At 35.2% G+C, this 18,262-nt stretch overlaps 1 protein-coding gene across 5 annotated transcripts; it reads right to left on the bottom strand.

The window, feature by feature from the left end:
* Positions 1-780: 780 nt before the first annotated feature.
* On the bottom strand, positions 781-17,398 carry LOC126733373 (uncharacterized). Of its 5 annotated transcripts, none has more exons than XM_050436638.1 (10): positions 16,962-17,398; positions 15,710-15,869; positions 12,498-12,559; positions 11,125-11,284; positions 10,904-11,024; positions 2,663-2,744; positions 2,453-2,556; positions 1,191-1,269; positions 1,054-1,104; positions 781-976 (listed from the first exon to the last, which is right to left on the bottom strand). In XM_050436638.1, the coding sequence occupies exons 1-10, from the start codon at positions 17,319-17,321 to the stop codon at positions 893-895; spliced, it is 1,263 nt and encodes a 420-aa protein (XP_050292595.1). In that variant the 5' UTR covers positions 17,322-17,398; the 3' UTR covers positions 781-892. The 5 variants fall into 5 exon arrangements, 3 of the variants coding, with proteins under 3 accessions (XP_050292595.1, XP_050292597.1, XP_050292596.1); XM_050436640.1 differs by having other exon boundaries at positions 15,710-15,875; positions 16,962-17,397; XR_007659680.1 differs by lacking the exon at positions 781-976 and having other exon boundaries at positions 1,052-1,104; positions 2,386-2,556.
* Positions 17,399-18,262: the final 864 nt, after the last annotated feature.

Below are 18,262 nucleotides of genomic sequence, written 5' to 3'. Positions count from 1 at the left end.
GGTTGACAGATTAATTTTGAAGACAAGATAAAAATTGGATTATAGATAGATGTGCAGTAGAATATTTTAATTTTTATTTGGTAGGCTTACATCAAATTGACTTTTTTTGAGACGGTGCTTTGAAATTCTTTTATCTAGTCTTATAGAAGGTCAATTTTTTGACAAGTATATACTGCTTTGGTTTGCAGTAAATGAGTTTTCGCAGCTTAAAAGGTAGTTTTTTGTTTGCTTTCTATGCTAGAATATGTTTATGAACTTTGGGGTTTGTAAGAATTACTTTTAAATTTTGTGAAAGTATTAATTTATTGTGATGGAAATTGTAATGTAGAGAATTTTTGAATTTATATAAGAATGTTCTAATTGGTGTCAATTGCACTTCATTCTAGAGGATATTAGGATTCACTTTGATCTTGTGATATAGTTTATATGGTTTAAATTTTAGCTTAATTTTGGATCACCTTCAAAGTGTACAAGAAAATGTCTAAGTCAAAATGATAAGGGCCTAGGGCTAAATTTTATTTTCCAATCTGCTTTTTTGCCTTTATAACTAGATTAGAACTACGCAGTATCTAATGCCCTATATACTCCATTATAAAAATCAGATATATGAGATTAACCATAGAATTTGTTATATGATTTACCAAGATGGGTTGAATTCTTCCGTGTTATATTTGCTATGCAGTCTTTATTCTATGAAGTACGTTAATGAAATTTTTGTAGAATTTTTTGTCAGTTTCTAGCTCTAAGGAAAGGTATGAAAAACAGAAAGTGTTTTGGGAATATAACTAACAGAACATTATAATTTAAAATGGCCAAATTATAAATTGACAATAACTTCTGTACAGAAAAACCACAATGATTAAAAAATCAGAGAATGGAACACAATTTAAAATCAAGGCACACGTTCTAATGCTCGCTGCAATGCCCTTTTGATGCCTTCCTGATCAAGTGATGTTGTTAGATGTATTTCCTGAACCTGAACAGACAGAAGAAAAAAGGACTCAGAGAGAGAGAGAGAGAGGGTGGGGGGAAGGAAGCTACAATGAAACTTGCCTGCCTTCCAGCACGAGCAAGGAGAGTGAACTTCTGGTTAGTGGGTGGTGCCTACAATAATGCAACATGACAAAGTTGTAAACATTAAAATGAAGATGTATACAAACGAGATTATTTCATGTACACAAGTGTCTTACATTTGAAAGCCAAAGCTGCAGATCTTGTGAAACCACCCGTTTCTCAAACCCTTGTCTACTGATTCTCACATCATCTACTCTGGACCATATGCAGGAAAAAAATCTTACTCAGTTACTGAAACCAAAAATTCCTTTCCTTTACCCAAAAATTCAAGAAGAAAACAGGCTAGCAAGTTCTGACTTATAGGCATCAAGGCACAAGTAATTGCCTAAGCCAGTGATTGGGTTTGTGTGGGTGAGAGAGAGAGAAAAAGGGCATAAGTACCCACCAAATTTTATTTCTCCAAAGTTATAGCCCCAAATAGGCTTGTTTTCTGAGTCTACTCATCTAAAGAAAGTTAGCTTGATATGGAAATACGGGACCTAAAACCACAATAAATCAAGGTCTTAAAGGAGCCCCAACCTTCTTACCATTCTTGGTAAAAAATCCAAGATACACCAGTTTGACCAACTTTGAAACCATTAGTGAGTGATACTAACCAAAAAAAAAAACAAAAAACAAAAATGTTCTCAAAAATGGATTCTAGTTAAATACATAGAACTCCTCTAAAAAAATAGCATAATCTCTCTATCTTCTTCACTAAATTTAGATTTGTGTTTCAAATGAACAAACTTTACAGGACTTAATACTAACAAAAACTCATACGTATGCAAACTATGTCATAAAAGATAGCATAAATTTGATTTTGAGAAAGTTTTATTTTATTAAAAAAAAATTTTCCCTAACTGTAACAGTAAGCAAATACGGTTCTTCTTCTTCTTCTTCCTTTTGTGTGTGTGTGTGTGTGTTGATATTGACAAACATCCCTTCTTCTTCTCTTTTGATACTATAAATATCCCTTCTCTAGTGGCTCTTCTCTGCATAGCAAAACTAAATCTTCAAAGGTTGCTAGCCCACTGACAAAATGGATCTAGCAATATTTAAAAAAAACCAAGAATTGAGATTTAATGCAAAATTAAATCTTTAAAGTTTGATATTGGCTCACATTCTAGTTGTAAACAGCAACATTCTTAAAACAATTCAGAAATGTGGAGTTAAGACATCTATTTTGAGGTAAACATGGGCTGGAATACAGGGGATAAATTTAATGTACCAAAATTTAGAACACCCACTATAACGATAAGATCAACAATGGAAGGGTTAATGTAATCAATTTTCATTCAACATGAATAAAAAAAATAAGTTTAGACATACACAGCAATTAAAGCCACTGAACCTTCAGAAACATTTCTTCATAAGTCAAGCAATCATGAATTCATACCCATCTTCCCGTAGTAGTTCTTCAAAAATTGTTTCAAGGCCTGGAAGAGGTTCAATGTCACTGATATTGCTATTGCTCAAAGAATCAGGAACAGCAGAGATATCCTGTACATTTAATTTTCATTAACAATGGAAAGGTTCATTTTTCAGTAAATATGGGTGCAATCAAGAGCATGCTCAAGGAAAAATAAGATGATATCCTATTACAAACCTGAGGTATAACTTTGTCTAAAGTTTCTAGAAGTGGATCTTCCTCCAACTGCTTGATTGACAGGGTAATCCTTGTCTTTTCTCTGCATAGATTCTTAGTCAAAAACCCACAAGGTTGCAGCAAAAAGTTAAATTCATTGTATAACAGGACAGGCAATAGGAAAAGTATAGCGAGCTATTGATAACTATTGATAATTAACAACTTTTTCCCTTTCAAAATACAGTAGCCTTATGATTCCTCTATCAAATGAAATGAGATTTAGCAATTTAGTAATAAATTCATTCAAGAAAAAAGGGTGTATCCCTAGGATCTAAGAGTTGAAATTCCTAGGATCTAAAGTCACAAAGATCCCAACACTAAAAATGGCAGTGAAGCAAAATCCACTATAGCCTGTGTTAATAGAGTGAACTGAGAAATTAAGACTTCAAATCCATCACCATGAGTTCATTTTCTTCAAAAGAACAAGCATTTCTCTCCCTCCAAATACACCACAAGACAAAGTGGGATGGAATTCCAAATAATACTATTCCAATGCCTTTCAAAACAATTTGTCCAACTCCGCTATAAACCCTCAACCAACTCCAGCATAACTGAAATAAGTCCCGACCAAGGAGAAAACCATCTCCCTTTGATGGAACTTTTACCATCCAAATGGAATGCTGCGGACCACTCAACCTGCAACCTGATAATATGAAGATACAAACTCCAAACTGTTTGTCTCTAACTCTATCATAGTAACCTGCTTGGAATATAATAAATCAAAGAAATTATTGATTGCATTTCGTAGTCTTGCAATGCTCATGAAAATTCGGACGCCAATGAACACACCATTAATAATATGCAACTGTTACACCCTTATCCATTGCAATGCAAATAACAATGGAAAAAGGACTTCAAAGGTAAATCCCCACACCATAAATCATACCAAAATGAATCCAAATACCATCTCCAAATTTAAATCAGGGATGCTTGTTTTTCCAATCACTCCTAATATGCTTCTACAGGATCACTACATTGGGTCCCCTCGTTGTAGCAGAAAATCACTAACCCCATTCCTGTGATTAGCCGTACTCCTCTTCTCTAAAGCAGATTTCTTTTTGTAGCATATCTCCATTACCATTTCCCCAACAGGGCATTTATTAAAATTACCAAGGTTTCTAACTACGGAAAAAGATGATCAATTGTAAGGAATTTTCATAGTGGAATTGAAAATGTGGACCCCATGGGCAATTTCATTATATAGAGATTTGGATTGGTGAGAGTTCATCCGTACATCATGACATGATTTGAACATTCTGGATTAGCTGGCATGAGAAGGTTGAGGTTCAAGTGGAGCTATTATAAGGAGCACAATTAAGGATTAGGGTTCCTTGATGATTCAAATGGTCTCTTTCGGATTTTTGATAGGTAGGCTTCTTTAGGATTTTAGGATTTGGATTGGCTTAGGGTTTTGGGTATGAGGGATTTCTAATTGTTCTTGATGATGGAAATATGAGGGTCGGTGTTTAGAGAGTTCTAGGGTTTCTGTTGGTAATGACTTTGCATGAGTGCTTGATTAGGGTTTTGGGTTGGATGATGATTGTACCCAATGCACAAATATCCCACTTTTGTAGGATCTAGGCGAGATCATGGTAGGCAGCCTTACTCCCAATTTGTTCTGGGTTGGATGATGGATTGCATGGAATTGAAGATCAATTGAACTTGTGACTTCTTTGAGAGAGCGACCTTCTCAAATTATAAAACTTGATGAGACTACTTTAAGGGTATCTCTACCACCAAGAAAAAGAAAAGACTAGAGAGAAACATGCACAAAGGCAACTAATGCAGGAGCAAAACCAAAATTATTTTAGAATTTATATTTTCAGATTTTTGTATTTATCTTTGGATAAGGATTAGATTTGAGATTAGATAGGGATTAGTATTTGAGTTCACTTAGGATTAGTTTTGGTATGTTGTTATCTTTATCTCTTTATTTTCCCAGTTCTAGCTTTATATAAGAGTCTAGTTTATTTGTATTTGAGAATAGATGTGATTAATGAAATTCAGATTGGATACTTTTTCCAATTGTTAGGTGTTGACTCTTAACGCCTTAGGTGCTGATTCCTAAGGGTTTAGCTTGATGCTGATTCCAAGCGACCTAAGTGCTGATTCTTAGGTTTAGCATTTAATTTTCTTGTTCTTTTATTTTTGTCCTGCATCAGCAACAAATTGATTAGACTTCATTGTTTATGAGGGTTACATAACTACTTTTATACACTCCTTGCCTCGTTCTCATTGACCACACATGGCTCATTACTACTGGATCACTCTTTAGACATGCTATATAGAACCTCAAAATGCATTTAATGTGTTACATGTGCACTTGCAAAACAAACTCGAACTAACTTCTAACTAACTCAAACCATAACCAACTCTTGGAAATATGCCCAATCATATTTCCACACGGATTAAAATTCTAATTCCAGCCTTAAACTGATTGCTAGATGTCTCCAACATGCAAGAGTCTCTTGGACTTGGCTTGGGCTGAGTTGGAATGCATTTTGGGCAATAAAGGCACATAGTAACAATCGGAGGCCTTGAAATGCCAATTGGGACACTTTGAGTGCTGATTGACACTTCCTATGTTTGCCCTAATTCTGCTTTCTTTTGAACTATTTTGAGTTCCTAACATGATCCTAATAGCAAGATATAGACCAAACACCTAGTATCACAATTGATGGCATAATCAAAGTGTGATTAGAGAAAAAATGGGTAATTATACTTTACCATCCTAAATTATAACTCAAATTACATTTTGCACCATAAACTTTCAAAATGCACAGTTAACACTCTAAATTATAACCTGTGTTACACCTTGCACCATGCCGTCAATTTTGCTATTATTTAGGACGAAATACCAAAGTTAAGAGTGCAAAATATAATCAGGAGTATAGTTTAGGGTGGTAAAATGTAATTTTTCTTTTGTTTTTAAGGACTTGAGAAGAGAGGTAATCAAATCTTTTCACGTGGTGCCATGCTTTTCTGTCCAAGTTAACAGCCCAATTAACAGTGGTGTGCAAAGTGAGACATGAGTTACAGTTTAGGGTGGTAACCGTGCATTTTGAAAATTTATGGTGCAAAGTGTAATTAGAGGTATATTTAGAGTGGTAAAGTGTTATTTCCCCGAGAAAAAATATCCTCCTTGGGAGCCTCAAGAATAGTGCTTATGGTAATGAATTTGGTTCTTAGCATTTTATTTCACATTTTATTTGATTTTTCTAGTCAATTGTCTAGGTTTTTTTTTTTTTTTTTTTTTGTGTTTAATTGTCATTGTAAGTTGTGAGTCATAGTTATGGGCCTTGGGATTTATTTTATATATAGGCGAGTCATATCTAGCTTATGGGTCTTTATGTGTGGATTGTGGTTCAATTCAATTACGATTTAGTTTACAAAACAATGTAGGAAGTTTAGTTCTATAGTAAAAGTCTATATTTTGAGTCTATATAAGTTTGTTATCATACTCAAATAATATAGAGCTAAAATGTCGTACCTAGTACACAAAACTCCCACTTTCGCAAGCTCTAAGAGAGGTGATTGGTAGGTAGCCTTACCCCCAAAATTTTTTGGAAGCTGATTCTTGGAATCAAACCCGTGACCTAACGCTTTTGGTGGAAGGCACTTGCCATCGCACCAAGGCTTGACCCCTAAATAAGATAGAGTTGATTGATAAGGAACATTCAGTATTCAAGGCCCTGGCCTTTAATTTCCCTTCCATAGTAGCCATCAAATAACTCATAAGCCATTTAATTCCTAAACATAATTGTTGTCCATAATTTCCTAACAACATTTTTGCTTATGGAAAAGTATTCTTGATCCTTTTCCTCATCTTATCAAAGTTAAATCAATTTTGAACCATACCCCTTAATTCTAAAACTCTAAACCCTAGTCCCACAATTTTATTTTATTTTTGATAAGTAATTAACTTCATTGATAAAGAAAAGAGAACAATACAATGAAATTAAAGCACACAGGAAGGGAAAAAAAAAAAAAAAAAAAACTAGAAAGGAAAGTACAAAAATCAAGTAAATCTTGCAAAGAATAGAAAGTAGAAACACCCGAAGCATTTGGCCACTTGAATAGAGTGAAAGAATTTAAGCTTCAAATTGTGAATCGATCTTTCATTCCTTTCAAAAGTACGTGCCTTTCAATCCAAATACCCCAAGAGGCAATGAGGCATACTCCAAATCACCATAGCTTTGTGTCTTTTAAACTTGCCTGACCAACTAGTAAGAAGCTCCACAACACCATACAACATGGCCCAATGCACCCCAAAGAGTGAACACACTATATTTCATAACTCACAAGCTAAAGGGCAATGTAGGAGTAAGTGATTAATATTCTCCCCATTCCTTTTACACATACAACACCAATCCACCACCACCACCACCACTTGCCGCCTCTGCAAAATATCAACAGTCAAAATTTTATCCAACGCTTTAGTCCAAAGGAAGAAACTAATTTTTGTAGGTACTTTTGATTTCCACAATGGCTTCCATGGAAAGGATCGAGAATTAGAGGGTTGTAGAGCTCTATAATAAAATCTGACTTCGAACACCCCCAAGGAGAGAGTTGCCAACATAATTTATCCTCCCCATTTCATCTCAATGACCCAGAATATATGAGGTCCATAAAAGAGGTAACCGATTCTAACTCCTAGGCTTGAACTGGTTGAATAAATCTAATATTCTAGCTGAAACTATTCTATGAAAAAGATGCCAGTTCAGCCACTTAAGAATATCCTTATTATGAGCTATACCATACAATTCTGGGCCCCCCACCTTAGAGTTAACAAAACAATGAAAAGTGTCCCACTCTTTCCTGATATATTTCCACATACCTACCCCATTAAGGCCCCTGCACTCTATTTGAACACCAACACCCCCCAAGAGCTAAATCATGATACCAAAACCCCCATTTTGAACCGGGCACAAATTGTTGTAACCCAATACCCACCATTAGCACGTGTAGACATATTTCTCCAATTTGGTAGCAAAGTCAAAATCCTACTACATCTCTACAAAATTTCTCTTCCAAGATCATGTTGACTAAAATATAGATTCCAAGCAAAGGCTTTTTTCCCAAACCATAGAGGAACAGATAAGACCATGAAACAGTTAAATTAATATTTAATAGGTGAATTCAATGGAAGCAAAACTAGAATACTTGCCTGTAGATAGAGACGGAGATTCTTGAGTGTTTCACCAAGTGAAAAATCCCATTTCTAGAGAAAGATTCACCTAACAATGTTCGGAAATAAAATATGGAAAGTCCCACATTGCTTAGGTTCTGCTTATAGCTCCCACTTTCTCACTTTGAAATCTAGTGACAGTTAAGTCACCTCCTATACACCATGGGCTCCCCACCCATTGTGAATCCTGACTAATTTTTGGGTCCTAGTTTTTCAAGAAAAGTCATGACGTGTCTCCACACTTCTTAGATTCACGGGTATGTTGACACAGCCCTTACACTGTAAATTTCCCTCATTTCCTTATTCCTAACCACCCCAAATCACGCCCTTTCTCTCACTTATCAAAACCTTAAAACCCCGAATACTTTGTCTACCAAATAGCCATCAAATAACTCATCAAAATACTATTTAATTCCTAAACACAACTCCTGTCTATAATTATATTTCAGCTTGTTTGCTTCAGGATTTCCCATGTTATCCAAGTATAGTCAATTTGAGCCATAACCATTTTAAACTATAAACCCTAGACCCACAAATTATTGTAATTATAATCCCACCACAAGCATATTGATGGAGGAAAAAATGGTGACAAGGAAAGATGATTTAGAAAGCTAAGTTGCTTAGAGAAAAGAATGAATGAACTAGCTCTTCAAGAGAAACACTCTTGGAATAATACCTCATAGGCAGATTTCTTGGATTCAAATTCGACTAGTTACAATGAGGGCAGCCTTGCTTATTTATAGTTACATAACAAGCTGCTGAGTTAGTTACAAGAACCCACCATGTGTAGGGCTGTCCACACCTACCTATGACCCGCAAAACCCGTCTGACCTAGAGCCACCCGAACCAAAACCGTCCAACTTGAGGATAAAGGCAGTGGGCGGCAGGTCTCAAAGGTCCAAAACCGACATCAACGGATCGGGTGGCGGATCTCCTTCTCCAAAACCCGAGCCACCCAATCTGACCGGCTAAAAGGCTAGATCTACCCCCGATCCGGCGAAAACATACTGATTTTCACTCAAATCCAATGAAGATCTTGTGGTTTTTGGTCAGATCTCATCGTTTTCACTCATATCCGGCCACAATCTAGTGGGTTTTGCTCAAATACGGCACAAATCTAGTGAGTTTTTCTCAAATCCGAAAAAAATCTGATAGTTTTTTGCTAAAATCCGGTGGGTTTTGCTCAAATCCGGTAAAGATCTGGTGTTATTTTGCTCAAATCTAGTGGGATTTGCTCAAATCCGATGAAGATCGGCTAAAAAATGCAGATTGCCACCGATTTGAACCTCCAGCAGCATCTTCTCAGCTTCGACCAACCCGACCGCCAACCAACCGAGTCCAATCCGACTTGACCCGTGGGTTTCTGCAGTCGGCAGCAGGTCTTCTCACTGGAAACTCAATGTCATTGGGTTGGTCACGGGTTGAGCACAAACCCGACCCGTGGACACCCTTAACCATGTGGCTGCCATGTGATTGGCCAAAGCCTAACCATACCAAACTGAAGCAGGGAATATGATGGGCCGATTGTGTATGGTTTAGAAATAATGAAAGGGCTGAGTTGCTTAGAACACAATGATAGGTGGATAAGTACCTCTGCAAGAACACACAGTTCCAAATAGCACACAAAGTCTAACAATTTATTCAATTACCAAAACTGATTTACAAAGAGCATACATTCCACTGCTTATACTAGGTTTTTGGCATTGGCAACCTCTAGATGGTTGACAAGTGTCTAAATCCTATTGGCTAATGCTTAAGAAATCATCTAACTAACTAACTGACTATTTACAAGAGGATTAGGATATAGCTACTTGAAATTGCCCTGCATCATATACGTAGACTAATTTCCCCAATTTTCCTACATCAATAATTAATAAAGCAACCTAAATTCTTCCATTACCCAGTGCATTTCAAATTACCTTCAGAAACCTTCTATATTATCATGCACTCTTACTGTATTGCGCCATCTATTGATTTATCAATTTAGCTGCATAAAGAATCAGAGCACAGGAAGTTCAAGAAAGATGACCCAGCAATATAGCCTCCTAAATGTGACCACTCAAGACAAAAGTCAGAAAATAGCTGAAGAACATGTTTGTCAAGAAGGCACTTATGGAGACATGCAAATTTCACATGTACAGTGGAAGCTCTTTTAGAGGAAGACAGAAAAATCTTTTTTTTTTCTTTTTTTCTTTTTTCACTATTTCTCACAATATTCAGAAACAGACAATATGTTTGATGATTGTACAAATGTTTGCCTCTTATCCGAAATACCTTCCCATTTTGTGTTTGAGAAATCTTCCCAGGGTATAGTTGGATAGCATTGATATTTGGGATCTTAGATATTAAGGGAATAAGACCCAAGTGGGAATATATCTTTCCTTGAGGACTACGATCACCATACACATCCCAAAACCAGAATACCATATTCATTGAGTCAAACAGATCTGCTGTGGATATATCCAGAACACACCACAGGATAGTTAGCAACTACCCAGCCTCAAGACATTTTCCATTGTTCAGGCAAGAAAAAAAAGGAAACCTCATTGGCAATAATTTCTTTTTCAATCAAATTATCAAAACCTAGTGCATGAAAATAAAAATGGCATTTCTGTGGAGTTCTACTGACATTACTTCAACCTCCAACAAACACTCCCAAAGAAAATATATAAATACAAAAAAAAGAAAAAAAAAATTAAATAAAGATTAAAAAAAAATATAACCGCATTTGGATAAAAAAGTGCATGTTTTGCATTTACATATGAAGTGCTTGCTCAATTAATTAGTTCAAATTCACAATTGAAAAAAGCTACATGTGTGCTTTTATGACGTGGCCTAACTTGGAGGTGAAAATGCGCATGTAAGTATTAGGTATAAAAGAAAATACAACTAAGTTAATAATCTGCATTGGTACATTAGGATTTGGCATTATTACTTGAGACTTGGTCATAGATATATCCATTAATTAAACGAGAAAAATAGTGAAAATCAGGAAAGAAGTGCTGCAAACTAACCTATCAACACTTATAACTTTCACCCTTACTTCATCACCTTCACTTAGGATGTCTCTTACATCCTGAACTAAATCCCAAGAAACCTCTGAGACATGCACTAGGCCAGTGAGATGATACAAACCTGCATCATAGTTTTAAGATGCCACATTGCCACTTACAACTTTTTTGCCAATAGAAATACAATGGAAAACAAGAAACACAAGTATCAAAATAGCATATACCATCAGGAAATTGTAAATGGATAAAGGCTCCATAATCTTCAACAGAGCCCACTCTTGCTTCAAAAATATCCCCTACATTAACTTGTTCAGAAAACTGAGACCAGACAGCTTCCTTTTCAGAGAATATCAGTTTCTTGTTCTCCTCATCCGCTTGGATTACCTAATATAACAAGAAACTAAGGTAGTATCTATATTAAGAACAATTCTTTAATTACTATACTGGAAGAAGGTAGAAAGATAAAAATCTTTGATCACTGTAAGAGTTTTCAAGGGGTAAAAACATATCATAAGGATCGCACATTTTCAGAGAATAACCAACCTTAAGAGACATTTTCTAAGGAAAATCCTATTCTTTTATTCGTTTTTCTATGTTTGAGAGCAAGGTCAAATAGAATAGAAATAATTGAATTAAGAGCATTCAAAAGCAGCAAATATGATTGGCAGACATAAGATGAAGACTCAACCAACTGCCAGTTACCTTAGAGAGAGGGAAAATAATGAGAGTATATGGTTGCACCTTTACAAGTACATAGCTCAAGAGCACATTTTGTTAAGGTGCCAAAAGCAATCTGACATTTCAACAAAATGTCCCAAATAATGAGAGTATAAGGTTGAGATGCACTCTGGAAAATTTTGTTGCTACTGTAATGCTGCATCTATCAGTCAACCAAAAAGATTAACACTTGAAAATGGAACACAATCTATCCATTCTGTACTCTCTTTTACTCTCCTCCCTTGATTTCAACCACTAAAAGTAAAAACAGCACACTTCTAAACTCAACCTGGAAGCTGAGCATCTTGATCAACAGACACCTAATTTTTCTGTGAGAACCTTTGGAATATTGCAAGCATTAAAATCAACGTAAGATATTAATATTAATAAAAGTCATCTGCACAAAGAATGAGTTTGCTACATGCCTAATATACACATCATCTGCAGACAAGTAAACTATTTCACCTCGTAAGTCCATAGATGGTATAGATTGTTTAAACCACAACCTATTCTATATTGTTACCATTCCAAAGGGAACCCCTTAAATTTTGACAACAAATTAATTGCCCTTTTATTGCCATCATAGAACCTCACAGTTTAGCCTGTTGTTTTTTATGGTCAGAGGACTGATCATATGGCTTTGAAGACTACCCACCTCCTTTGAATTAACAAGCAAGCAAAGATTTTACCCCTCTTTATGGTTTAAAACTTAATGAACACTCATCTTGAAGAACATAGAAATATTCACAAAGAGACAATAAGAATCTAAACATTATATATCACTCGTTATATATGAGGCATACTTAGAGACAATTGATATAGGAGGCAAACATTAAAATTTTAGAAAATTACAAGTAATATGGGTAAATGAGTTAATTACCTTCATGGAAATATCTGAACCAGTTAAACCCTTAGCAATCTCATGTATAGTTTTGCTTGGATCTACATTAAATGTCATCAAGAAATTTTACCGTATGTTAGCAATTTAAAGTTCACTTGCCACTGTATAGGAAGTTAGAAGCATAAAATCCATTGAAATGAACAGTAAACATATATCCACTTGGGGGATGGGGAGAGATAACTTGAAAAAGTTTGAAATAAAATAGATTTGGTCTCAGGGATCTGTTTTTCTTTTAAAGGAGACTTTACTACTAAAAACTAGAAACAAGGCAGATGCATGAAGGAGATGATGAAATTGTATTAAGAAAATTCCAAGACAAAGCTTCTTCGCTTGGCTTATCATGCAGAACAGATTGGCTAATAGGGACCAGGTAACGTGATACTTGTATTTTCTATGGAAGTGCTATGGTATAGCAAGGAAAGCTTAGATTGCTTGTATTAGGAATATGGTTTTCCAAAAAATAATTTGAGAGGGGCTATTGAATGAGACATGTTGGTACCAGGTACAGTGGCGAAAGGACTGGGAGAATTCACTCAGGTCGTTGTAGAACAGAGGACTCCATTTTCCATAACATAACCAGGTACAGAGGCGAAAGGAATGGGATAATTCACTCAGGTTGTTATAGAACAGAGGACTCCATTTTCCATAACATAATAGAGGTTTCGGGTTGAAGCTTACTGGTTGCAAGAAAATCAGAAAGTCTGCTTTGGATAGAAAATTATGTCATAGTAGACTATCATTTTTGACGTGCTTAACCCATAGTCTAGGTCTCAGTTTGAGTTAGAGTCATCTTTAACAGCTAGTATTGCCTTTTTGTCAGATTCATAATCAGTTACCTCTTGGTTAAATATTCTTTCATTCATACAAAAAAATAAAAGATGTTCAGAGTTTAATTTTTCAAGTTTCTTTCTCTTCTTGAAATTACAAAATATTTTCCAAACAATTGTTCAGATTTAATTAATGACAGACAGAGCATGCAAAGATCTTGGAGTAGATTACTCCCGAGAGAGAGAGAGAGAGAAGGGGGGGGGGGGGAGTGGGAGGGAATAAGAAAATGAGAGAAGCTGTTAGCTGTTATACTGCTGCAAATCTGTATTTCAGACATAAAAATTCAAGGCATTATCATTTTTATTTGTCAATTGTTCAAATGTAATTTCAGTTATTATTACCATCTTGATAGCCAATTTATTATTATTATTTTTTTTTTTTTTAGTTCAATTATATTCTGTCCATCGAGAGAACGTTTCCTGATATATTTAATTCATTATATACGGTATTTTAACCCATACAACACAAATCTTTTTGATATTTTAATCAAAACTAATATCATGGCATCACCTTGCTCTAAGCCTTAGATGTTTTAAGTAACAAAGTCCTCAACGACAATGTGTCATGTCTAGACAAAACCAATATTAAACATTTGATTATTTGTAAAAATTTTACAACAATGAAATGGCATTACCTGTTAACAAGTAGAGTGATACTGTTACACTGGCAAGCAATTGAGTTTGCATAAACGGTTTTTTGGGTTTCTACAAATGTTTACATAACACAATTTTGGTACATTTTCATTATTTGGAGGCACAGATAATAGTTTTATTTTATCTCCATAAATGAGACTTTGAGCTGATAGATGTTGAAACTTCTGAAAGAAGATTCAAAGCAAAATTTCCCCTTTCTCAAGTTTGGCAGCAATAAGAAGCATAAAATATAGGTATTAAATGCTCATAGACCATTTACAGTAACTGAGAAAGCAAAAAGAATGACAGAACAAGAAATCAAAAGAAAATTATTAAAGCGAGATGAATGATTACAGTAACTTGTTCAATGTCTTCCATAACTAAGGGAAATAAATGATGTGGAGGAATTGGCTTGGGAAGCATGGTTTGAAATTTTGGAACTTAATTTTGTGGTGCATAATGTGAGTTGTTTAGAAGGAATGGCATTGTCGTTCTTTTGAAAACACTGAGAGCTCCTTAGATCAATAAAAATCTGTGTTTCAACGTACTCTTTTCGATTGGTCAAGGTGTTGGGGTTTCACCTAATAAGCACGGACACAGATACGGGTATGAATACAGGTACGAAACGGCAACACAACAATTTTTGAAAAAATAGGACATGAGTACAGCAGGATACGTTTATTAAATAATTATTAAATTTATTTTTATTTATATTTCTATACATTATTAATCTTTTATTTTCATATAATGTTATATATTTATTTATTTATTTATATCTATATATCAAACTAAGAGTAATAATGGATGATAAAGCAAATCCTTTACTATTAGAGGATGTTTGGAAATTAGAATAAAATTCAAGAATAAAGATATTTATTAAATTTTCAAATGCACTATTACTATTCAAAGCATGAATGTTCTCTTTGTTTTGTGAAAGGGTATTAGAATTTTCATGTTGTCTTGTCCCGGCTGTGTCTTGCATTTTTTTTTTTTTATTAAAAAAAAGAGACATGGTTGGGACATGCATGCAGAAAAGTCTGAGGAATACCAAGTGTTTGATGCATGTCTAACATGGGTATGACGCTCCAAATAAAGTGTCTGTGCTTCCTAACTTCACTAATTGTTCTTCCACTTTCAAAATCCTAGCTTCTCTTAGATCTTCCATATGATTATTTTTTGTATTCTTTGTACCTTTGCGTTCATCATTGTGAACTCAAAGATTCTTTTTGCTTTGATTTATAAAATTGCATCAGTTATAATAATACAAATAAAAATAACCTAAGGGAAAGAAATAATACTAATAAAATTTCACATTGAATTCTATCTCTTCAGCAAGCATCATTCACCTTACTAACACATGTTGATCTAGTGTTACTCTAAGCAAAGGCAATCTAATGGAAAAATTTATCAATGCCATAAGTAACATATGTTCCTTTCCATCTGGTCCAAGTAGCAATAATTAAACAGGTGGAAGCTTGGAAGAAAAAATGGAGGAAAGTTCACCCATTTATGGTACAAGTCATGTCAAAGTATATGCATTAAAAAGGTTTCTCTTACCTAAAGGAAAACAGAAACATACTTGAACCATTCACATCTTAAATGAAATGTGTGTGTGCGTGTGTGTGTGTGTGTGAGAGAGAGAGAGAGAGAGAGAGAGAGAGAGAGAACGAAGGGGAAAATGAAAAGAACTTTCAAGAGCAAAGTACCACCAGAAACCAAGAAAAATAGTACCTTTACAAGAATGTGATGGACTCAACTGTGAGAATGGAAGAAAACCTACAAGAGAATAAAACCGGACCAGCAAACCTCCACCATTAGAACCTTCAATCCTTCCTTTGTAGATGAATCCACTATCAATATAAGCCGTCGCTGTCTTCCAATCAGCAGATCTCTAGTTCTTTGCAGAAAATAAATATGGGATTAATTACTACAAAGTAAAGTGAACTCTATCAGGACACAAAACTTATGCAATAAATAAACAATGAAGCTTTTTGCACTAATGCAATATAGATCTATGTCACACCTAAGTTTTCAGGTATGTATAGCCAAATGGAGTTTCTTGCCACCTTAATTGATTAGTTCATAACTACGGCTTCAAGTTGGTCTATGATAAATGGTATATACATTTTCTTGAAACTATCTAGCATACCAGTATTTATTTTTATTTTTTTGTGATTGATAAGTTATACACGCACTTAATGGGTTTTAAATCAACAAAGTCGCCCTCCAACTACAGTTATGAGAGGAGGAAGTGCCATATGGGACAAGGCTATTGGCATCTTACATACGGAAATTTAAAACTGGTTCATTTGGGTTGAGATATTTGCAGAGAAGAATTTAGATTTCAAGTTTTAATTTAAATTACTTGAACAGAGTATGAAATGACAATTTTTTTTTTTTTTTTATAATATTTATTGATGAAATTTATGGATAGATTTGAAATGACTAGGAATAAGATGTCATTTCAAATCCATCATATCACTATTGTTTCTAAAAGCTCATACCCAGTGCACAACACTCCCAGTTTTTAAAGGTCTGGAAGAGTTGATTAGTAGGTAGCCTTGAGACTTTTTTTTTTTTTTTTTTGGGAGAGGTTGATTTCCGTAATTCTTTCTATTTTTAGCAAAATCTTGATAACCCAAATGATCATGTGTTTTTAAACTTGTATCAAGCAATTTCTACTTGCAATTGTTCTTCAAATCCCTTGGTACATTCAAATGATACTTACATGAATTTACTAGTCAAATTAGCTTGTGTATCATAATTTAGCTTTCTCTATATCAGTGTCTTAATACATGGTGATGTACCTACCAATCCTATCAACTAGTTTTTCTCATTCATAAGCCAAAATTAAAAATTTAAAAAAATTTAAAAAAAAAACCATAAAGAATAATTCCATAATGTATCATCATTAAAATTAGAAATACCAATTGAGAATATATATATAAAGAAACAAAAACAAAACATACACACACGCACACACCCGAGTTTGTCTAAGAACAGATTCTGGTGAGTCGTCAAGAAGTTGGGTAGCGTCGGCGTTAGCGTTGGCAGAGGCAGAGGCGGGTTGCTCGGTTTTGGGATTGCCAGAGAGAGAGACTTTGGGAGTCTGAAAAGGTGAGTAAAACTTTTTCTTGCATTTGTAGGAATGTCTTGAGAAATTGGAATAGTTTAGGAGAGAAGGGAATGAAGAAGGAGTGTGGTAGGAGGAGGCATCGCTGGTGAAGAGAAAGGAATTCAGGCCAGAGACTGATCCAAGTGTTGTGGTACTACTGATTATTGGCATTTTTTGTTGTTGTTTCGGAAGAAAGAAAATGGAAACGAGAGAGAGAAAGAGAGTCATTCAAATATTAGAGAAGCCATTTGGATTGGGTGTGGTGTGGTGCGGAGCGGAGCGGTGATTGAGTGTGAGTGATTATTCCAAGTGTCATATCTTTGCCCACAAACCCCTTTTTAAGCCCATCCCTCGCCAAATAGACAAGTACTGTATTTATTTATTTTAAAAATGGATAGTGTTAACTTATGGATTTTTTTTTCCTTCAAAATAACACCTATTTTTAAACAATTTCGTTAGTTAGCAATGTTTCTAAATTATTTAAGAAACTAGCATCTCGAGTTTACTATAGCAACTTCAGTCTCTAATACTCGAGTTTGGATTAAAATCCATGTGGAACTCGAGTTTTAGAGACTCGAGTTCCAGTTCTTGCAAAAACTATGTACGCGTTATTCCTTTCTTTTTCTTTTTCTTTTTCTCCAAATCAAATCAAGGATTCAGAAAATGCTCAAACCCAAAGGCTCGGCCATGAAAGCTTAGAGAGCAAAGGTTGAGATCAGACGATCGCCGATGGTGGCGATGATTTTCGGAGGCTAAGGAGGTTTGGCCATGGAAGTTCAGAGAGTAGAGGGAATGGAAGTTCAGTTCAGGCCAATTTCCCTCACCTGGAGCCTTCGCCACAGTCCGAACCGAGGGATTTGGGCTAGGGAGATCTAGGTTCGTAGGGGTTGCAGATCTGGGTTTATTGTTGCTTCGTTGTTTCTGGGGTTGGTTGTTGCTTCGTTGTTTTTCTTGCATCGCCATTTTTGTTTTTCTGGGTTGTTGGTTTGCTTCATTCTTTAGTTTTCTAGTTTGCTTCTTGCTTTATTCTTCAGGGAAATCGAGGTTGTTAGGGAACTCGTGTCTGTAAGACTCGAGTTCCACATGGAACTCGAGTTTGAGAGACTCAAGTTGCTATAGTGAACTCGAGTCTAAAAGACTCGAGATGCTAGTTTTATAAATAGTTTGGA

Source organism: Quercus robur, chromosome 6 (genome assembly GCF_932294415.1).
Source record: "Quercus robur chromosome 6, dhQueRobu3.1, whole genome shotgun sequence".
Classification (NCBI taxonomy): Eukaryota; Viridiplantae; Streptophyta; class Magnoliopsida; order Fagales; family Fagaceae; genus Quercus; species Quercus robur.
The sequence above is the reverse complement of the archived record's forward strand: the minus strand, read 5'-3'. Positions and strand labels throughout refer to the sequence as shown.